At 44.6% G+C, this 13,375-nt stretch overlaps 2 protein-coding genes and 1 long non-coding RNA gene across 3 annotated transcripts; 2 read left to right on the forward strand and 1 right to left on the reverse strand.

Moving 5' to 3' along the window:
* Positions 1–311: 311 nt before the first annotated feature.
* Positions 312–3,475, forward strand: LOC120821929 (HLA class II histocompatibility antigen, DP alpha 1 chain). The gene is made up of 4 exons (XM_040181062.2): positions 312–1,640; positions 1,764–2,012; positions 2,549–2,833; positions 2,930–3,475. Exons 1-4 carry the CDS (start codon positions 1,568–1,570, stop codon positions 3,049–3,051), a joined length of 729 nt encoding a protein of 242 aa, XP_040036996.2. The 5' UTR covers positions 312–1,567; the 3' UTR covers positions 3,052–3,475.
* Positions 3,476–4,462: 987 nt separating this feature from the next.
* LOC144410268 (H-2 class II histocompatibility antigen, E-S beta chain-like) lies at positions 4,463–11,854 on the forward strand. The gene is made up of 6 exons (XM_078105935.1): positions 4,463–4,615; positions 4,729–5,001; positions 9,776–9,989; positions 10,235–10,302; positions 10,385–10,498; positions 10,693–11,854. The coding sequence occupies exons 1-6, from the start codon at positions 4,561–4,563 to the stop codon at positions 10,716–10,718; spliced, it is 750 nt and encodes a 249-aa protein (XP_077962061.1). The 5' UTR covers positions 4,463–4,560; the 3' UTR covers positions 10,719–11,854.
* Positions 11,010–12,046, reverse strand: LOC144410273 (uncharacterized). Its single transcript, XR_013468213.1, has 2 exons — positions 11,912–12,046; positions 11,010–11,048 (listed from the first exon to the last, which is right to left on the reverse strand). It is a non-coding gene; the product is annotated as an uncharacterized LOC144410273 (long non-coding RNA).
* Positions 12,047–13,375: the final 1,329 nt, after the last annotated feature.

The raw sequence follows: 13,375 nt of genomic DNA on the forward strand, positions 1-13,375 counted from the left end.
AGCCCTTTGGCAAGGCAGCAGTTTGTAGAGCTGTGAGCAAAGTTCCCCTGTTTCCCGACACAAACCTCTTAGAACATCAGAGAGGAATCCCACAGGAATGCAGGTGACTGATGTAGAAATCATATTTTATACATTGTTAGTTATGATACGTTCTGCTGCCGCCTCAGACGCTCAGCTGTCGTTATGCAGGGTTTCCACATGTGACCGGACGCATAGAGGGACACATGTTCCTGTTCCTGCGCCGGCACTCGATGAAGGGGACTGTGGATAGAAGACCCTTTCACACAGGAGGCCTCCACCTCGGTCAGAGCGGGTGGAGGAGGCCGTCTGCCTTCTCTCTGTTGGCTGAGCAGAACTCAATGTTTCTTTGTGTTTTAATGAGTATTTTAATGAGTGTTTTAATGCGTATTTTAATGAGTGGAGGCTACAGCGTCACATGTTAAATGACTTCGACAGGAGACACTTAGACACATTTTTATTTTATACCTACGTGGGGTATTAAGTGAAAAGACGTAAAAACAACATTTTATTAGGGGTTTAATTTACTATTTCAAGTAGCCACTGAGTTACTTTGTTTAATAGCCTTTAATAAAGTCCATTAAAAAATAAATGAAAGTGAGGTGCAATCATAGCAATATCTGCCAAACCTTTTTGAATTATGTTTATAAATTTCATTTTTAGCTGCTTCCAGGTCCTTTTTTCCCCTGTTGGATTGCACCTAAATGAAAATGTGATGAGTGTGCTGTGTGTCGTTCCGTGTCCTCAGGTCTGCCTGGTAACCGATGACTCATCAGCAGCTCTGCTTCCCATTGGCTGCTGAGGAGGAAGTGAAAGTGAAGAGCGGGACTTTCCAGCACGCTGCTGCGTTCAGGCGCTGCAGGGAACCTGAGCATCTTGTATCTGTGGTATTGGGAGGTCCTGGCTGCTCTGAGGCCCCTGAAGGCCTCCAGCGGTCCGACTGGTTCTGGTGGTGAACAGAACGAGGAAACTGGAACTTTTAACTTGTTTTCACATTAAAAAGTGAAAAGTGTTTCTCGTGTTTCACAGCTTCTCTTTCTGTGAAGAGTCGCTTTCATCACGTTACAAAATCACAGCTTCTACTTTAATCCTCCATCCATTCAGGGTCGGGGGGGCAGCAGGTTCCAGATGCTTCTGGAGGGTCCTGAGGCCTTCGATGCTTCCTAGTTCCCTCAGATGACTCCTTGGACTGAAGGAGGAGCGTCTCAACTTCACGTCTTCTGTATTCATTCCTTCTAAACAATCATCTCGTGAATCTTAATGTTGAAGATGAATCTTTAGTTTAACATCTGTATTTAAAGGCTTTATTCTGAAAAGCCTCTATGAACACAGTATTGATTATTGATTGAGTTGCGTCCGTCTGTCCTCATGTCTGGATATCAGAAACCATGTGAGCAGCAGTGTTTCTCTACCTGGACACTGATGACATCACGCCAGCTCTGCTCTCTCATTGGCTGCTGAGGCAACGAGCTCCGCTGCTGCTGCAGTTTCTCTCAGTTCTCTTCAGAAGGTTCAGAGTCTCAGTCTGGTTCTGGTCCACAGAGAGCTGATGAAGACCAAGACGATGATGAAGATGATGGTCGTCCTCGTCCTCTCTGGTGTCTTCTGTGTCTCAGCCGACGGTGAGTTTCTGTCTCACTTTTAAACTCATGTTTCAGTTCTGATACAAATACAACAAATAAACAGCCTCTTTGTTTACTAACAGACTGAACAACAAACAAACAAACCTTGTGTTTTCTCCTCAGGTCCACATAGGGACATTGCTATTACTGGCTGTTCTGACTCTGATGGAGAGTTGATGTACGGTCTGGATGGAGAAGAGATCTGGTACGCAGACTTCAAACACGGCAAAGGAGTCAAACCTCAGCCCAGTTTCGTGGATCCAATAGACTACAGAGAAGGAACTTATGAAGGAGCTGTGACTAATCAACAGATCTGCAGAAATGACCTGAAAACTGATCTGGAAGCTTACAAGGGGTTCCAACTGGAGAAAGGTAAAGACACTTCATACTTATTATACTTTGTATACACATATATACTTGTATACTTATATATACATGTATTATTTTACTGTGTCATTAAAGTGTTTTAACGTCTGACTTTCTGTTATTAAACAGTTTTATGTGACATGAAGTAAAAACAGCTTCATGAAATCATTTGATTGTGTTTACTTGTTTGTTCTTTTAGCTGCTGGAATTTATCTTCTGTATTTACACTTTAAATCAAACGTCTATTTAAGATATTTATTGTTGACTTTAGAGGTAAACAAATACAACAAGTCAACACCAGTAAACACCAGTCTGAAGAACAACAAACAACAGTTTGTTTACTCACAAACTCCAGATGTTGACGTAGGTTTCAGGAGGAGGACTCTGCTCCTTCAGGTCTCTGGTGAACCAGGTGGGTGGAGGTCAGGAGAACGTGGACAACAGGGTTCATCTGAGGCACCAAACCAGAAGCCAGAATGAATCCTGAAGGTCAAACTGGTTCTTCATGAGAGGGATTCTAATAAGAGCTTCTCTCTCTTCAGATCCTCCTTCCAGTCACATGATCTACCCCAAAGACGGCGTGGAACTGGGAGAGAAGAACTCGCTCATCTGTCATGTGACTGGTTTCTTTCCTGCTCCAGTGACGTTCTCCTGGACCAAGAACCAGGAGAACGTCACTGAAGGATCCAGCAGGAACGTTCCCTACCCCAACAACGACGGAACCTTCAACCAGTTCTCCACCCTTGAGTTCACCCCAAAGCTGGGAGACATCTACAGCTGCATGGTGGAACATCTGGCCCTGGACCATCCACTGGTCAAGTTCTATGGTGAGACAAAACAAACAACTCACTTGTGTCTCCAGATGTGGAGGCTGAGCTTCATGTCTCCAGATGTGGAGCTGAAGGTGTCTTTTCTGTCTCCAGATGTGCAGGTGTCTCAGCCCAGCGTTGGACCAGCGGTCTTCTGTGGAGTCGGTCTGACTGTTGGTCTCCTCGGCGTCGCTGCTGGAACCTTCTTCCTCATCAAAGGAAACGAGTGCAGCTGATTGGTTAATGATCTTCATCATGTAGGAGTCTCATCTTCATCATCTTCATCATCTAATCCAGTCTAATTAATGTTGTTAATTATCTCTGAATCTCATTCCTTTATTGAATTAATCTTCTTCTCTTATTTTGAAATAACGATGACGGCGTTGCGATGATCTCATCTTGTTTTCTCTCATCTGTTTCTTTTAATAATAAACTCTAAAATAAGAAGTCAGACCCGTTGACCTTTGACCTCTGCTTGTGTCTCAGCAGCACTTTTAACAGTTTGAAGAACACGACGTGTTTAAAGTATAAGAACTAAATTCAGAATGAATCTTCTAAACATGTTTGTCTGTAAGAAGCTCAGTGGCTTTTATTCATTTATGGAAAAATGTTTCTTTTCAAGTAATTATGATTAAAAATCAATAAACTGACTCAGCTGTTTATTAAATGTTTCCTTTTATTGATCTTCAGTATTTGTACGACTGACTCAACTTGAACCATTTAGCTTGGAGACAAAGTTATGCTAAGCTATGCTAAGCTACTGAAATAAAAGCTTTTTGCTAAATGAACTGTTGCTTTATTATTATTAAAGGAAAATAAATATAACTTTGTGTGTAATGTGAGATAATTGTAGATGTTATTGTTGCATCAGGAAGTTTAGAGCTGATTTTAAATCCAACATATTATTGTTATTATGAGAAAAAGACTCTGCAGGACTCTGAATAAAGGCCATTTCAACACACACACACACACACACACACACACACACACACACACACACACACACACACACACACACACACACACACTCACACACACACACACTCACAACACACACACACACACACACTCACACACACACACACACACACACACACACACAGACAAACAGCTTAAAGATAATTTGCGGTTTTATTAAAATGATAAATGTATCATATATGAATTATATTAAACAATCAGAGTCTGATCATGTTTCTGTTCATTGAGATTCAGTAACAACATCATTTTAGAAATGTTGATTTCACTGAACAATAATAAATATATGTGTAATAACAGTAAATGATTCATGATAAATAATCAATAACGGCTCAATTCAGCTAAAAGGTTTTTAGTGTCATTGTCGTCAGACAGTATGTGACAAAGTACAAGATAAAGACACATTGTTAGATACATGAATCATAAATGACCACATGTACAAACAACACATGAAACTTAACGATATTTAATTGTGGTAAAAATAATAATCATAATAATGTTAATCTGGCTGTTAATAATAATACAAATCAATACATAATGATCATAATATCCTTATCACTGTATTAATACAGTACCATGGTGTCCTCAACAGTAATACTTGTATACATGTATACTATTAGTACGATAGCACGTTGTATCATCAACTCTGCTGATGTTGTCTGCCTGGTAACAGGTGATGACGTCGCTGACGTGGGTCACGTGACCTCCGCTCCGCTTTTTACAGCCGCTCTCAGCGCGTCTTTGTCACTTTGTCCGGTGAACACAGAGACATGGCTCCATCCTTCATCAGCGTCTCCCTCCTCTTCATCGGCCTCCACGCAGCAGGTAGGATCAATACTCATCAACACTGATCAATAAAGTGATCAATGCACCGCCTGTTTGTTTGTAGACTGATCAGTAATCAATAACAGTGATCACTGATCCTATCTGTTCTTCAGATGGATTCATGGAGTTTTGGACGGATGAATGTGTCTTTAACTCCACGGAGCTGAAGGACATCGAGTTCATCCAGTCTTCTTACTTCAACAAGAAAGAAGACACGAGGTTCAGCAGCTCAGTGGGGAAGTTTGTCGGCTTCACTGAACAAGGAGTGAAGTACGCTGCTAACTGGAACAAAGACGCTTCATATCTGAGTGCTATGAGAGCTTGGAAGGAGGTTTACTGTCTGAACCACGTCCAGAGCGATTACAACAATATTCTGACTAAGTCCGGTGAGTCAGAGCGACATTATTATTATCATCGTTATTATCATCACATTATTATAAATGTCATTACATTATTATCACATATTGATCAAATGACATGAACTAAACGCTGACGTCAGACTGAAGTCTTTCTCCACCTTGTGGTGAAGTTGTGCTACTACAGCTCCGACTAATATTACTACTTATTCATGTGCTCATCACTCATCACCTCATCGGACCCGAGAATCACTTCTTCATCTTCTCATGAACATTTTATATCAAATCAATCCATTAAATCGATCCAATCAGGAATATTACAAAGTCATTTAGTAAAATGACTTAAATAAATAAAGTCTGCTGTATTTAACTTTTACATTACATTACATGTCATTTAGCTGACGCTTTTATCCAAAGCGACGTACAATAAGTGCATTCAACCATAGGGTACAAACTCAGGAGAACAAGAAACAAGAAAGTGCAATTTCCTCAAATAAGCGAATTTACAATTTGCTATAGATGAGTGACGTCACAAGTACAATTTAAGTGCTACAATTTGTTAGTCTTTAGTCGAGGTAGAGTCTGAAGAGGTGTGTCTTTAGTTTGCGGCGGAAGATGTGAAGGCTCTCTGCGGTCCTGATGTCTTCAGAGAGCGCGTTCCACCATTTCGGCGCAAGGACAGCGAAGAGTCGAGACCTAGTCGAGTGTTTTGCTCTCAGTGAGGGAGGGACGAGTAGTTTTGCAGATGCAGAGCGGAGAGTGCGGGTTGGGATGTAGGGTTTGACCATGTCCTGGATGTAAGCTGGACCCCATCCATTCACAGCATGGTACGTGAGCACCAGTGTTTTGAACTGGATGCGGGCGGCCACCGGTAGCCAGTGAAGAGAGCGGAGGAGTGGAGTAGTGTGGGAGAATTTCGGAAGGTTGAAGACCAGTCGAGCTGCTGCATTCTGAATGAGCTGCAGAGGTCGAATGGCGGTGGCAGGGAGACCTGCCAGGAGGGAGTTGCAGTAGTCCAGGCGGGAGATGACAAGAGCCTGAATCAGTACCTGCGCTGCCTTCTGAGTGAGAAGGGGACGTATTCTCCTGATGTTGTAGAGCGTGTATCTACAGGATCGCGTTGTCGCAGTGATGTTGGGAGTCAGGGAGAGTTGGTTGTCGAGTGTGACGCCGAGGTTCTTAGCAGTCGAAGTGGGCGTTAGCACAGAGTTTCCAAAGTTGACTGTCAGGTCCTGGGTAAGCGAGTCTTTTCCGGGAAAGAGAAGTAGTTCAGTCTTGTCGGGGTTGATTTTCAGATGGTGGGCGGACATCCACTGAGAGATGTCAGTTAGACAGGCAGAGATCCGAGCCGCCACCTGGGTGTCCGAGCGAGGGAAGGAGAGAATTAGTTGGGTGTCATCGGCATAGCTGTGGTAAGAGAAGCCATGCGAGCGAATGACAGCGCCAAGAGAGTTGGTGTAAAGCGAAAACAGGAGGGGACCCAGCACGGAACCCTGAGGAACTCCAGTAGTAAGAGGACACGGTTCCGACACAGATCCTCGCCAGGTTACCCGGTAGGTGCGGCCATCGAGGTAGGACGAGAGAAGGGAGAGAGCAGAGCCTGTGACACCAAGTTCTTGAAGGGAGGAAATAAGGATCTGGTGGTTGACCGTGTCAAATGCAGCAGAGAGGTCCAGAAGGATGAGGACAGAGGAGAGAGAGGCGGCTCTAGCAGTGTGGAGTTGCTCAGAGACAGCAAGGAGAGCAGTCTCTGTGGAACGGCCTTGAAACCTGACTGGTGGGGCTCAAGGAGGTTGTTACAGTGGAGATAAGAGGAGAGTTGATTAAAGATAGCACGTTCAAGGGTTTTGGACAAGAAGGGAAGAAGAGTAGTTGTAGTTGTTTTCTTCAGAAGGGTTGAGGGTGGGTTTCTTCAGGAGAGGGTTGACTCTTGCCTCCTTCAGAGAATTGGGAAAACAGCCAGATAACAGAGCGTTGTTGATGAGAAAGGTAAGGAACGGAAGAAGGTCAGGTGCGATAGATTGTAGAAGATGTGATGGAATGGGGTCAAGAGGGCAGGTGGTCGGACGGGCAGAGGTTACTAGGGTAAGAATTTGGTTAGGAGAGAGGGCGGTGAAAGAGGGAAGTGAGGGCGAAAGAGGTGAGGTCGGTGAAGTAGGTGGTGGGTTTGAGAAAGAGGAGCGTATGTCAGCTATTTTCTTGGTGAAGTAGTTGACAAAGTCTCCCGGAAGAAGGGTGGAGGGGGGAGGAGGGGTAGGGGGTTCGAGGAGATTGGAGAAGATCGAGAAGAGTTTTTTGGGGTTAGAGAATGAGGATTCGATTTTGGACTGGTAGAAAGAGCTTTTGGCAGCAGAGATAGAGGCAGAGAACGAGGAGAGGAGAGATTGAAATTCAAGCAGGTCGTCAGGTCGTTTATATTTACGCCATCTCCTTTCCGACGCTCGCATGGTGGCTCTCATGGCACGGACCGGTTGAGACAGCCACGGAGCCGGAGGGGATTTGCCAGTCCGTCGTGTCGTAAGAGGGCAGAGAGAGTCTAGAGAGGAGGAAAGAGATGAGAGGAGAGTCTCTGCAGCAGCGTTCGGATGCAAGAGTGAGAAGGAGTCAGTTGAAGGGAGAGCTGATAGAACAGAGGATGCCAGCGAGGAGGGAGAGAGGGAGCGAATATTGCGACGAGCCGGTATAGAGTTAGTCAATGAAGGAGGTTTGTTAGTTATAGAGAGTGGAAGGGAGTAAGAGATGAAGAAGTGATCAGACACATGAAGTGGAGTTACAGAGAGGTTAGTGGTAGAGCAGTTTCTAGTAAAGATGTAGTCAAGGTGATTGCCGGCTTTGTGAGTAGGAGGAGAGGGACTGAGTGACAGAGCGAAGGAAGAAAGTAGGTGTACGAGGTCAGGTGACTTCTCTGTCTGGATGTTGAAGTCACCCAGGAGGATGACCGGAGGACCATTTTCGGGGAAATTAGACAGGAGAATGTCCAATTCTTCCAAAAAATGACCTAAGGAGCCTGGCGGACGGTAGAGGACAATGATGGTTAATTGTACCGGGTGAGTGATTGTTACAGCATGGAATTCAAAGGACAATGGGGTGGCTGGTGGTAGAGGGTAGAGAGAAAAGCTCCATTTGGGTGAAATGAGTAGACCTGTGCCACCACCCCTACCAGTGGGCCTGGGAGTGTGGCTGAAGGAGAAGGCGGAGGAGAGAGCGGCTGGGGTGGATGTGTTCTCGGGTGTGATCCAGGTCTCGGTCAGAGCGAGGAAGTCGAGTGACTGCTGGATAGCAAAGCCGGAGATGAAGTCAGCCTTGCGAGTCGCTGACTGGCAGTTCCAGAGACCTCCTGTGACGAGGTGCTGGACGTGTGAGGAGCGGGTGGGATAGGAGAGAGAGGAGAGGTTACGATAGAGAGCAGATCTAGCCCGAGGCCTGTAGTATCTGCGGGAAGAGATTCGAACAGGCACGGGTGAAGGGGTCAAACACATTATTAAAAATAGCAGAAGAAGGCACTGCATTCAGCCGCCCCGAAGACTCCACGAAAGACTCCCTTGTCTTTGTTCTGCTCGTCTTGACTGCCACGAAAGACTCCCTTGTCTTTGTTCTGCTCGTCTTGACTCCCACGAAAGACTCCCTTGTCTTTGTTCTGCTCGTCTTGACTGCCACGAAAGACTCCCTTGTCTTTGTTCTGCTCGTCTTGACTGCCACGAAAGACTCCCTTGTCTTTGTTCTGCTCGTCTTCGTGCTGCGAGGATAAGATAACGCTGAAGCTAACGCTTCCTACGATTTCTAGTTAAATACTCCCTCGTTAGTGGAAGTCGGCTGCGGCTGCGCTGGCCGCTCCCCCGTCGTTTAGGAGACAAAAGGTCGATTGGCCTCGACAGAAACTCCTCAAAATGCAAAGCACCAATAGCTTGACACCCTAATCAGTGAACAAACACCATGTGGTCTTTTGACAAAATGAGAGTTTAAGGATACAAGTCTTATTTGCTTCAGAAAACAAGGCAAAACAGACTTAGATCAGGTCAAAACCTAGCAGAGTTAGGAGGGCACACTGGCAGTTAACTTAATAGTAGAATCTAGAACACAAACTGGCACTAAAAGACTGAAAGAGCTTGAACAAACTAGCAACCAAGATAACTTCAAACAAAGAGAACTGGTCGTGAGAGGACAAAAAACTAAAGCAAATCAGCAATCAAATTAACTTAAGACACTAGAATCAACAGCAAATTTAGCAGACTAGCTTGGTTTAAAGAAAGAGATACTTAGTCCGATTTCAGGTCGCCTGGATGTCTGGTGGCCTTGTAGAAGAGATGCACACTCTTCAAATCTGAGCTTCAACTTTGTAAAATAGTTTAAAATAGTTTCTAATAGTTAATATAATAAAATCAAAGAGAAAATCACGCGGTAGTTTATTCTAAAGTAATGATCATTTATTAGTAAATCCAACTAGAACCTGATACACATCTTCTGTAATAAATGATTCACGTTGTTATACATATTTTATATAGTTTACTCGTGTGGTTTAATATGTAACACATTTATAAATAATATAATGATGTTGTTTTACACCAAATCATATAATATAATTATATGATCAAATATTAAACAGAAGAAACACTTTGAATTCAAGTATCAAGTATTTATGGACACTTTATGGATATTATTGAGTAGAACATTTTATCTGTGAGTACATGACTGGTACTTGTACTGCAGCTGGTACTACTGCTACTACCTTAAGTACTCCTAGTACTAATACTCGTACCTGTGAGCTCATAGAACAAACCCTCACCATGTCATATATTGTCTCCAGCTGAGCCCTACGTCAGGCTGCACTCTGAGACGCCCCCTGGTGGTGGACCTTTGTCCATGTTGGTCTGCAGCGTCTATGACTTCTACCCCAAGAAGATCATAGTGAGGTGGACCAGAGACGGACGGCCAGAGACCACCGGGGTCACTTCTACCGACGAGCTGGCAGACGGGGATTGGTACTACCAGACCCACTCCCACCTGGAGTACACGCCCAGGTGAGTCCACCTCCACCTCCAGGTGGTGCAGGTCCAGCCAGCTTGAGCTCCGATAAGTCAAGTTAGCTCAGGTCCAGGTCCAGTTGGTCCAGGTCCAGGTCCAGGTGGTCCAGGTGGTGCAGGTCCAGCCAGCTTCAGCTCCGATAAGTCCAGTTAGCTCAGGTCCAGGTCCAGCTGGTCCAGGTGGTCCAGGTGGTCCAGGTTGATGAGGACAACCACTGATGTGCTGGTTTGTGTGTCAGCAGGTCTGGAGAGAAGATCTCGTGTGTGGTGGAGCACATCAGTCTGAGTAAACCTCTGGTTACCGACTGGAGTAAGTACCTGTCTGTCTGCATACCGGTCTGCCTGCCTCTCCACCTGTCTCTCTGCTAACCCGTCCCCCTGTCTGTCCTCAGACCCGTCCATGCCCGAGTCTGAGAGGAACAAAGTCGCCATCGGAGCCTCAGGACTGATCCTGGGTCTGACTTTGTCTCTGGCTGGATTCATCTACTACAAGAGGAAAGCCAGAGGTCAGAACACACCGATGTCCTCTGATGGGTCAGATTGGTCCAGAATAAGAGGAGACCTTCAGCAGGTCCACCAGAGTCTGGACCTGGTTCACCTGCTCCCTCTGACACCTGTCTGGTGTTTCAGACCAGTTCAGTCTGGTTTCAATGGTCCGGTATCTGCATTTAATGCTCATCTGTTCTTCTCTTTAAACCAGGACGGATCCTGGTTCCCAGTCACTGAACCCGGTCCTGGTCTTGGTTCTGGTCCTGCTGCTCGTCAGATGGAAAAGCCGGACTGGATCAGATGTGGATGGGTGCTGGATCAGGTTCTGGTGCATCACAGCTGGATGTGGACTCTGCTTCTTCTACGTGTGACTCACAGCTTTTCTGTGTGAAATCAACATAAACGACTCGATAAGTTGAAATGAGACGTGATCAGTTATCTGAATGATTTGGGGCTCGTTGCTTCTGTGATTCTTACATTTATATTTTCTTACTGCAGTGAAACGTGTTACAAACTGAGACAACTGGGTTTCTGTCAGAGTATTTTTACTGTTTAGTACAAGTACTTCTACTGTAACAGCTGTTCTCACATACTATTAGAATTAGTACAAATCTACTTATGTTAAATAAGTATTTTTTCTATTTAGTAGAAGCCTTCACTAGGTGTTGTGTTTTCTGTGGAGTTTTTAATTCATGACGTTTTGTTATTTCGGATTTACATGTGTGATTAAATGTTTACCTGCCAGAGCTATATATGTAAATGCCAGTATTATATGGAGAAACGTTGAGGTAGCAGCGCAATAGTGTAGTGTCCCTTTAAGAGAGGAGTGTGCTGTGAGGTCACGTGACCAGTGTTTACTGAATGAAAAGGAAGCGCGATTCACTTCGTTGGTAACGACTTCCAACCCGGTGTGCAGCCACTTGGTAAGCTCTCTTAATTTCCAATGTTGTCTTGTCTCCTTTATAATGTACGCTTCATGTTGTCTGATGTCACCTTAATGTGTTGCTGCTGTGTTTACTTTCTTTGGCTTATATGTTTAAAGTATGAAACACGGACTGGTATGTGACGTAGGTACTTCCTGGTTTGCCGTGGGGCATTTTGGGAGTTGTAGTTTGCTGCTAAGGAAAGACTGCATGCATTGTGAATGTGGTGCATAATATTTGAATGTGTACATGCAAATAACGAAACTGATGATGGTGGATTATAGTATATTAATAATGTTTATTTGTATTTTTGAATAATGTTATTAAGATAAAGAACTGGGGAGCTGTGTTGGTTGTGGTGTGCACATGGAAATTGAAGCATTGCATTTCTTATTATTCCAGGTTTTTTACCTGGTTCCCTTTTTAAGAAATAAACAAACAAATGAGGAATCTTGAGTAAAGTCCTATGTGTGCCGGGTTGCCCTTTCCGTGGGGAGAAAACGGTACAGTAGGGGTGTAACGATTCATTTTAACAACGATTCGATTCAGTAACTTTACTGGACAGTGCAGGCAAAGTTTCTGAGATCCCTGTTGTTTCTTGTTAGGAAATCAGGTTTAAATTAATTATGGATATTATAAACAATTGATGGCAAATGTATGAACCTTTTATTTGAGTCAAGTGCCATCTTCAATGTAAACATTACACAATAATTACACAATGTTTGGATCAATTCACAGACACCACATTGTCGGGTCGCACGTCTTTACAGATAAACTTGTTACTGTGATGAGTTTGGTGCTGGAGGCCTGAGGCGTCTGCAGAGCTGAGTTACCTGCTGCTGCTGCAGCGGTGACGCTGCTGGAGGTCCTGACTGTCGCCGTTGTTTAATCCCGCGGCGCCTTAGTAGACGGCCGCAAAGATTCCTCGTGTTTCCGTGTTTTTTATTTGTCTTCTAAATATTCTACAAACAGCGAGCGACTTATTTAGAACACCTCCGTGTTTGCAAACCAAAATGTTTCCACTGGATCGATACGTTGGTTTGTAAATGTCTCGCTCGCAGTCGTCTCCTCCACGCTGTGTGTTGTTGTTGTTGTTGTTGTTGTTGGTCAGAATTTCGCGCAGCGGCCGCTGCGTACTGATGACGTCACAGACAGGCAGACTGAATCCAGTAACGTTTAATGTGTCTAAAGAGCTAACAAACAAACAAACAAACATGCATCCACACCTTTTATGTACTTAAATCCAATGTGCAGTTTCCAAGTATCGATACAATCGATTATGTACCATTTCAATCGATTTGTAATCGATATATGTCGTCCGGAATGACGATTTGCGGAGCACAGATCGATTCTGTTGGATCGCAGGAATATAAATCGATGAATCGATACACACCGAGTACTTATACGTCAACACAGTAGATGCACTTTGTTGTAGACCAACAACTAGTTTAAAAAAATCAGGTACCACTACAACGATACTACCACCTATAGTACAACATGGGACGCTGATTCATCACATTGTGTTTCTGCTCCTGAGGTTTGAGGCACAAAAAGAAAAGTACAACAAAAAATGGAGTGACGCCGAGTGCGAAAAGTGTCCGGTGGTAGCTGCCTATGATGTGAACGACCGAGGTCGCGGCGAGCTGCCGTCCACAGCGCAGGCTAAAACAATAAAGGGACATGTGTATCGACCGCGCACGCTAACTAACCCGTTTGTAGTGGTCGAGTGGACGGTGTGGCCGGGGTGCGGAGGGGGTGCGGGGCGGGGGGGCTGCTGTCAGTCCGCTGGTGCTCTCTCTCCGCTCGCTGCGGTCGGTTAACAAAACGTTGCCCAAATGACCCTTTTCAGACTTCATGAACAAATACAGAATCCCTTTGTGTTCATTTCTAAAGCATCGCATTAAGACACACGTCACTTCATTTAAGACGCTGCGCTACTTGCAGGTCGCTGTGTTGTGCCTGACTCTCAAT

Source organism: Gasterosteus aculeatus, chromosome 7, assembly GCF_964276395.1.
Source record: "Gasterosteus aculeatus chromosome 7, fGasAcu3.hap1.1, whole genome shotgun sequence".
Lineage (NCBI taxonomy): Eukaryota > Metazoa > Chordata > Actinopteri > Perciformes > Gasterosteidae > Gasterosteus > Gasterosteus aculeatus.

Coding starts and splice junctions, on each gene's coding strand:
- LOC120821929 (XM_040181062.2), top strand. CDS start 1,568: ATGAAGACCAAGACGATGATGAAGATGATGGTCGTCCTCGTCCTCTCT. Junction 1,641..1,763: donor CTTCTGTGTCTCAGCCGACG/GTGAGTTTCTGT, acceptor TTTTCTCCTCAG/GTCCACATAGGGACATTGCT. Junction 2,834..2,929: donor TCCACTGGTCAAGTTCTATG/GTGAGACAAAAC, acceptor TTCTGTCTCCAG/ATGTGCAGGTGTCTCAGCCC.
- LOC144410268 (XM_078105935.1), top strand. CDS start 4,561: ATGGCTCCATCCTTCATCAGCGTCTCCCTCCTCTTCATCGGCCTCCAC. Junction 4,616..4,728: donor CATCGGCCTCCACGCAGCAG/GTAGGATCAATA, acceptor TCTGTTCTTCAG/ATGGATTCATGGAGTTTTGG. Junction 10,499..10,692: donor CTACAAGAGGAAAGCCAGAG/GTCAGAACACAC, acceptor TCTTTAAACCAG/GACGGATCCTGGTTCCCAGT.